Raw genomic sequence first — 8133 nt, 5'->3', positions numbered from 1 at the left:
ATGCCTCATGCATGACATGGTGTCCTGATGTGAAGATTCAAATATCACTCCAGGGTATGTGAAATCATATATATTCATATGCGAGTAGATCGGGCATATATATTAAATATGAATAAGTAAGTGCTTATACACATCTAAGCCCAAGGGTCAGGCAGAACTCCCATTGGCAATAACTATTTGGGAAGCTTTGTTGATTATCTGAGACATATTTGTGCATACATACATACAGTGTCTACCCACATACAATATTAAATCATGTACATATCACACACACATTGATACACCGGTATGAGTGTGTGAAGCTATATACACATATTATACACGAGTGTCTCTCTAGTGTGTGTGGCTGTTATATTTTTGACTATATGGACCTGATCCAACACCATTTAAGCCAATAGGAGTCTTTCAAATGACTTCAGTGGGCTTTGGACCAGGCTTTTAATGAATGTGTTTATTGAACTGCAGGTGAGCTAGAGAATCAGACACATGCAGCTTCAATCTATTGACTCTGTCTACAAAGATCTGGAATCAGGCACCTTTCCCGTTGGAAACGATTGAAATGGAGTGAAGACTGCAGATTCCCCCTTCCACAACACCCCCACTCTTCCTCCAGCAGCACCTTTCCCAAGCCAAAGGGCTAGGGGCGGGGAGCTAAAAAGGCAGTGGGGGAAATTGCAACGTAGCACTTGCAGTCAATGATCCTTTATTTGGAAAACGCAGGGCAGTGCCATGCCTGGGTCCCAGAGCTGCAGCCTCCCTGGAGTTATGTCTGTGCGATCCCAAACAGGGCGTATGCTATGTGACACTGCTTTAGAAATGAGGGGTAACATTGCCGGGGAATAAAACAGCCAGGCTCGCTAGTGTTTCTCTGTTTCTCTTTGGGAACCATAAACATATAGTGGGCGAGACAATCGAGTCGGTCAAGACAGGACAACACACTCCCTTTGCAGACCCTCTGGCCCCCAACAAATAACCAAACAGGGTAGGAGGGGAGCGGAGCAGGCGGTTAGGACTTTGCAGCAAGATGACAGGGTAGGGAGGGGAATTTCACTGGAGCAAATCAAACAACCCATGAACTGGGCTGTAAGTGCTGCTCCCAGAGAAGTTTGTTAGAGTGTGTGTGTGTGTGTGTGTGTGTGTGTGTGTGTGACAGAAATGCGAATAGTGCACTTTCTGTGCTCCCAGAGAAAAGTGTGTGTGTGTGTGTGTGTGTGTGTGTGAGAGAGAGAGAGAGAGAGAGAGAGAGAGAGAGACAGAAATGCGAATAGTGCACTTTCTGCTTCAACTCGTGCAGCAGCACTATGGGCCAGATCCAGCCCATATCAAACCATTGCTTGGGTGGAGGGATAGCTCAGTGGTTTGAGCATTGACCTGCTAAACCCAGGGTTGTGAGTTCAATCCTTGAGGAGGCCACTTAGGGATCTGGGGCAAAATCAGTACTTGGTCCTGCTAGTGAAGGCAGGGGGCTGGACTCAATGACCTTTCAGGTCTCCTTCTATGAGATAGGTATATCTCCATATATTTTTAAGCACTGGAATGGGTTACCTAGGGAGGTGGTGGAATCTCCATCCTTAGAGGTTTTTAGGGTCAGGCTTGACAAAGCCCTGGCTGGGATGATTTAGTTGGGAATTGGTCCTGCTTTGAGCAGGGGGTTGGACTAGATGACCTCCTGAGGTCCCTTCCAACCCTGATAGTCTATGATTCTATGAATGCTCTAACGAGAGGAGGGTGGGATTGTACTGGGTATAACTCAGCACGCAGTTTCAACAGTGGGGCTGGAGCCATAACCAGCCCAGTCTCATTTGAACAGTGGCTCTTGGTTTGGATTATTTCAGGCCGTTTTTAAAGGTCTTTCCCCTGGGTGAGGAAGAAGGTGCTGCACTCTTGAAGGGACCCTTAAAATCCCACTCAACTCTGCACTGTTTAGAACTCTCCCTGGTTCCACATGCTGCCAGCTTCAGAGACAGTCCTGGAGATGCTTGAATCCACATGAAAAAAAAATCATGTCCCTTTCCCCTAAATAAAAGTTTTCAGCTACTCCGGCCTTGTCAAAGGCGAGTCCATCTTCCTCCCCAGCTAAGAGGTCGCTCCCTCCCTTGCATTCTGCAGCCCTGATTGCTGCTTTTCTGCTCCAGGTACATCCCCTCCTCCCATTGTTTTAGTGTCAGTTTCCTCCTGTTGACACTGGAATATTGTGAATGGGCAGGAAAAGCAAACGCCACCTTTTATTTTCCTTTAACTTTCCCTCCTCCCCAGCCTGGTTGTGTGTGTGCTTCTCCCTCCTTCCAGCGCTGCTGCTCCCTCCCTGCTGGGGAAGGGAGGAGAGGAAAAGGTGACGGTCCAAAGGGGATCCTCGGGGTCTGGGCTTCAACTTCAGAGCAGAGGGAGGCGGAGTGAAAAGGGGACTAGGAGAGAGACTGCAGGGAGTTGCCGGGGCAGGGCACGTGGGCAGAAGTGGGAAGAGGGGCAGATACAATGTGGGGCTGCTCGGAACAGCTGCTCTCCCTTGGGGCCACCAGCCTGACCCCCCCAGGAGGCCCTAGGCGTGTTCGCTGCTCGCTCACTGAGCCAGACAAAGACATCCCCCCCGCTCTTTTCCCTTCCCAGCCCGGCTCCCCCCAGCCATCCCCAGACCGGTTCCTCCTCCGCCCCCCCGAAGTCCGTGCCCAGCTCGGTCTCCCCCCCCTTCCCAGCCTCCCGGTATCCCCCCAGCTCTGTTCCCAGCCTTGCCTGGTGCCCCCCCCCCGCCGCCTGGCCCAGCTTCCCCCCGCTCCCCGAAGTCCCATGCCCAGCTCTACCCCACCCCCGAGCTCGGCTCCCCCTCTCTTCCCAGCCTCCGGGTATCCCCCCCGCTCTGTTCCCAGCCTTGCCTGGTGCCCCCCCCCCCCCCCCCGCCGCCTGGCCCGGCCCCCCTGCTCACTCACATGCAAACTTTCGCTCCTGGCCCCCGGCTGAGGAATGAGTGGGTGGAGAGGAGGGGCAGAGGGTCGGGGAGAAGCCCCCCCGGCCCAGCGTGGGGAGGGCCCCAGAGGTGTCCTGCTGCAGCCAGCGCGGGTGGTGCCCCAAAGTGCTGGGTGCCCTACACAGCCGCCTATGCCTAAGGACGGCCCTGGGGCCGTGTTAAGGGCCAACGCCCCCCTGTTCCTACTGCACATGGAATAACAACCGGAACAGCCCCCGCATGGCAGGCTCATCCCGGCACCTCCAGAGACCCCGCGGAGATGGAGGGAAGTTGACTCTCCTGAATATGTTTTAGCTAAAGACACCTGGGCTACTGACTGCGGGAGAAAACTCACCCTAGTACTCCCGTGTCTGTTCCGCATCGCGCCGGACTTTGCATGTAGACACCCTGTGGGACGGGGTAGCTGGGCCTGCCCGTTAAATACGTTTCACCAGGGGCACCCTGGGGCTATCGGTGGCAAATCGATGCTGTTCACCTCCGGAGTCGTGTTTTGCACGAGGCAGGGAATGGCTGGTTTGGAGCGGGGGTTGGCTACCTCTAGCTAATGACGCTCTGCTGCTATAGACGGGAAATAAACCCGATTCACTAGAGTGCGAGCTACACCTGGGGGGACGGTTTTTAAACGGGCACATTTGGAGAGCAGGTTTTATTGGGGGGTGGGGGGCAGTGTCCCCTTGAAAGATCTTTTTGCCCCCCGGCTGTTCAGCCCTACAGAAGCGATCCTGGCAACAGCCTGCTCCTGAGGGTGAAGCTAACCCGGGCAGCCCGAGTTTTGTTAAATAATCAGCTGCATTGGCCGAGTATATTTTGGCGGGGAGGGGTCGGTTGTGCCTATGACACACCGCGAGCTAAGGGCATTTTCCGGCAACTATTACTGGAGATGAGATCGAAGACCTAGAGTAGGGTGTGTGTTTTGGCTTTACACGTGAAGGGTCTTTTTGTTGTTGGCGGTGGGGTGGGGGGAGGTTGGAGGGAGTGTGTTTATTAACTCCCTGTAGCTAATCACCCCTTGGCTAATTGCTGGGGGGAGTTAAGAAACAAGGATAACACCAGGGGCCATGCCAGTGTGTGTGTGTATGCACTTGCAGAGGTGTGTGTGTATGTGTGTGTGCACTTGCAGAGCCGTGCCCCCAGTGTGTGCGTGTGTGTGCACTTGCAGAGCGGTGTGTGTGTGCACTTGCAGAGGGGTGTGTGTGTGTGTGTGCACTTACAGAGCTGTGCCCCCAGTGTGTGTGTGTGTGTGTGTGTGTGCACTTGCAGAGCGGGATGTGTGTGTGTGTGTGTGCACTTGCAGAGCTCTCTGTGTGTGTGTGCATTTGCAGAGCGGTGTGTGTGTGCACTTGCACTTGCAGAGCCGTGCCCCCAGTGTGTGTGTGTGTGCACTTGCAGAGCCGTGCCCCGGGCCCCAGCTAATGAAGCTGTTGGGTGACTGATGCACAAGGCGCTGATGGTGTTTGCACTGATAACAGCCTCCCCGCTACCGAGCGCCCGCTCGCTCCTTGCAACTTTCCTCACCCCGCCCCGCCCTGCTCCGGGGAGGCGGGGAGATGCTAATGAGGGGGGCGTCTCCCAGCGCCGCTGGCCATTAGCAGGCGCGTAGCGCGGGTGGCAGGGGGGGCCCGCGGTGACAAGATGCAAATGAGTGGGCGGGGCCGGGCGGCGGGGCCCCGCCCCCTGCCCGCTGGGGCTGGTGCGCTCCTGGTTAGCTGCGGGGATAGTCAAAGCGGATTCCATAGGGAGCGCCCGCAAATCACTCCTGTTTGAGCAGGGCCGGGAGGGAGAGAGGGAGGGAGGGGGGGAGGCGAGAGGATCTCCATCCACCCAGGCTGCTGCCCCTCTCTCTTTCCCCGCCTGCGCCTGGCTCCAGCCGCCCGCTCCCTGCGCTGCGAGAGGAGGGCGCAGAGCCCCCGGGCTGGGAGGAAAGCGCAGAAGAGAGAGAGGAAGCGGGGAGGGGGAAGAGAAAACTTGCCTCCCTTGTCACTGGAAAATGACACTTGGTGTAGCCAAGCCTGCGGCAGCTTCGCTTGATCCTATTGTTTCTTAAACGGCCACCCCGGCTCCTTCCGTCTCCTGCCAGCCCAGGGGGGTGTCCTGCAAAGAGCGACTTTCTCCGGCTCCTGCGAGCGCTACACCCCAAACCCCCCGCCCGCCCGCCCGCCCCGGGGGCTGCTGGCCGTGGGAGCTTTGCTTTGGATGTGTTGGTAAATGTGTGTGGCCGCGTTTGCTTTGACTCCAGCCAGCCGCCGCAGAGCGCAACAATTCTCACCCTCCTCCTCTGCCCGGCCATCTCCTCGCCGCTGCTCCCGTCTGCGCTAAGGCGGGCGGGGATTTTGTCATTCATGTTTGGGATCCAGGAAAGCATTCAGCGGAGTGGCAGCAGCATGAAGGAAGAGCCCCTGGGCGCGGGGATGAACGCGGTCAGGACCTGGATGCAGGGAGCCGGCGTCCTGGATGCAAACACAGCCGCGCAGAGGTAGGTAGTCTCGCGCCGCGCAGCATCAATTGCTTTCACTTCCCCTCTCCATGCTGCCGGGGGGCCAAGTCCGGAGAGCCCAGGCAGCGCTTGGCAAAGCCAACACAACGCAAAGATGCACTTTGGGGTTGTGCAAGAGGCGGTGAGTCTTACGTAGATGTCACCAGGAGATATTTATTCCTCCGGTCTTCCCAGAATCACTTTTTTTGTTTTTGTTTTTGGCAAGAAGCGGTGAGTTTTACATAGATGTGTTCAGGAGATCTTTACTCCTACGGTCTTCCCAGAATCCCCTTTTTTTTTTGCAAGAAGCGGTGAGTTTTCCATAGATGTATCCAGTAAATATTTATCCCTATTGTCCTCCTAGAGTCACTTGGTTGGCAAGAAGCTGTGAGTTTTCCAGAACTGTATCAAAAATATACTTCCTGCCTATGACTTGCATATCGCTTATACTTACATGTGTGCAAAATATACAGATTCTATATGACGATATTGTCCGCCCAGGATCACTTTTTCGAAAGAAGCCCTGGGTTTTGCGAGGCTGTAGTCAGTGTATATTTATTTCTGTTAGCCCCTCAATAGCACTTCCCCCCTCCCCCAAGAAGCGGTGAGTTTTGCAAAGATGTATTCAAAATATGTCTCCTCCTTATCCCCACGGGGATCACCTTTAAAAAAACCAACCAGTGAGTTGAGCAAAGCTTTGTCCAGGATATATTTAATTCCAATCATCCCTCTAGAAACCCAACCCCCCTCCATTTTTTTTTGGAAGAAGCAGTGTCTTTTGCAAAGCTGCCTCCACGATATCTTTAATTCTTATCATTCCCTCTCCTACCACCGCCACACAAAGTGATCTAGAATATGGAGCTTGAACCGGCGAGACAGCATCAGCTAACAAGTTTAATGTTGACATCTTCTGGTATATTTCACATCATCTCCCACCCCCCTCCCTTTGGAGCCCTCTAAGGAAGGGAAAGTTCTGCAGGGAAAACCCAAATGCTGGAATCTGTAAAGTTTTCTACTCAGGCAGCTTTGGGGTGTTTACCATGAATCAAAAGCCGGGGGGGGGGGGAGCGGAAGGGGGAGCGCTTATTGCTCAAGCTGAAGCAGAAGGCACATGGTCGATTTACTGACAGCTCTGACTAGAGTTTGGGAAATGGCAAAACAACCCCACTTTGCAATAAAAAGTTAAAGATTGCTGTTCTCATCTGCACGGCAGTTAGCTTCATATAGATGGGGGGGAATTATTATGCATCTCGAGGGCGGGATGAGATTTTGTAAGTTGAATGGATACATTTCTCTCCTTGGATGCCTGGGTTTTGGGGGGGATCACACCCCCATCTCCATCTCGAAATCAGGCAGCGATGAACTTTGCTTCCCTAGGCTACTTTGCCGACTGGCTTCTCGTTTGCAATTGGGGCTTGACATTTGCACCCAGAACGACCAGTGATGGCTCAGGGGCAGCACAACCTGGCTCCAGGCTCCGTTATTTTTGACAAGTAGGGACCTTCCCACCCACAGATCCTGCTGCGAAGCTGGGGTGCCGCCCCCCAAGAACAGAAATAGGGACGGGAGGGCTTCACCTGCAGTGCAGGCTTGTTCTGAGAGCCCAGCTCCCCCCCCCAGCTTTCATGGCCCCCACAGCAGCCCGCTGCTGCTCTGGGCTGGGGAAGGGCGCAGAGCCCGCGGGGAGCTGCTTTGGGGTCCCCCTGGCTGGTGCTGGGAGGGGATAGGGGTACTGAATGGGGCGCTGTCCTCGGTCTCTCTAACCCGGTCTTTTTGGCCGCAGCGGAGTGGGGCTGGCCCGGGCTCACTTCGAGAAGCAGCCCCCCTCCAACCTGAGGAAATCCAACTTCTTCCACTTCGTCCTGGCTCTGTACGACAGGCAGGGGCAGCCGGTGGAGATCGAGCGCACTGCCTTCGTGGGCTTCGTGGAGAAGGAGAAAGTAAGTGGCCCACGAGGCGTGGCTGCTCCCTCTGGCTCCTGCCCGGCCCTGGCCTCTTCGCTCCCCCTTGCTGCCCGCGCACGGAGCCCTCTGCACCGCCGGTGCGCCCCGGGGGCTCTGCTTTCCAGCCCCCCGTGGGGATGGGTCAGAATCGCTCCCCTGCCCGCTCCATCAGCCCCCCTTTGGGGACTTTGACAACTTCCAGCCCCCAGCTCGCCCCAAATCGCCCTGGCCCGGGGAAGGTGCCGGTTCGGGGGGTCTGTCCCCCCACGCCGCGCTCCCGGTTTGCATTCGGGGCTCCGCCAAGCTCCCTGGCTGGGGGGTGCAGGGAAAGGGGGGATACACCCCGAGCTGGGCGCGCCGGAGTTTGCAAGCGGTGCGGGCGATCGGGGAGGTTTTAACACTGGCTCTATGTGTCTCCCTCCAACGCAGGAAGCCAACAGCGAAAAGACCAATAACGGGATCCATTACCGGCTGCAGCTACTCTACAGCAACGGTGAGCCGCTGCCCGCCCGCCCGCCCGGGGCCGACCCTACCCGCCCGGCCAGCGCGTCCCCTGCCCCGCTGCCCGCCCGGGCCCGGCCCGCCTGGGAGGCTGGCGCTGGGTTTGGAGCAGGCCAGGCGGGGCCCTGCGGGAACAGACGGACCCACCGATTGCAAAGCGACACGAAATAACCTTCCCCTGCGCCCTGGCTCTCCACGCGCGTGGCCGGCGGGTTCAGACACCCGCTGCCTTCCTCCCAAGCGGCGCCCAGCTG

The 8133-nt window shown here is 56.3% G+C and overlaps 1 protein-coding gene across 14 annotated transcripts in view; it reads left to right on the top strand.

Annotated features, from left to right (window-relative positions):
- The first annotated feature begins 5301 nt into the window (after nt 1-5301).
- Nucleotides 5302-8133, top strand: part of EBF1 (EBF transcription factor 1) — a 320070-nt gene continuing 317238 nt past the window's right edge. For all 14 annotated transcript variants that reach the window (XM_065410169.1, XM_065410174.1, XM_065410172.1 and 11 more), the window contains exons 1-3: nt 5302-5435; nt 7219-7375; nt 7808-7871. In XM_065410169.1, coding sequence (XP_065266241.1) covers nt 5302-5435; nt 7219-7375; nt 7808-7871 — 355 coding nt within the window. The remainder of the gene's footprint in view (nt 5436-7218; nt 7376-7807; nt 7872-8133) is intronic.

The sequence above is a fragment of the Emys orbicularis genome, chromosome 8 (assembly GCF_028017835.1).
Source record: "Emys orbicularis isolate rEmyOrb1 chromosome 8, rEmyOrb1.hap1, whole genome shotgun sequence".
Classification (NCBI taxonomy): domain Eukaryota; kingdom Metazoa; phylum Chordata; order Testudines; family Emydidae; genus Emys; species Emys orbicularis.
The sequence above is the reverse complement of the archived record's forward strand: the minus strand, read 5'-3'. Positions and strand labels throughout refer to the sequence as shown.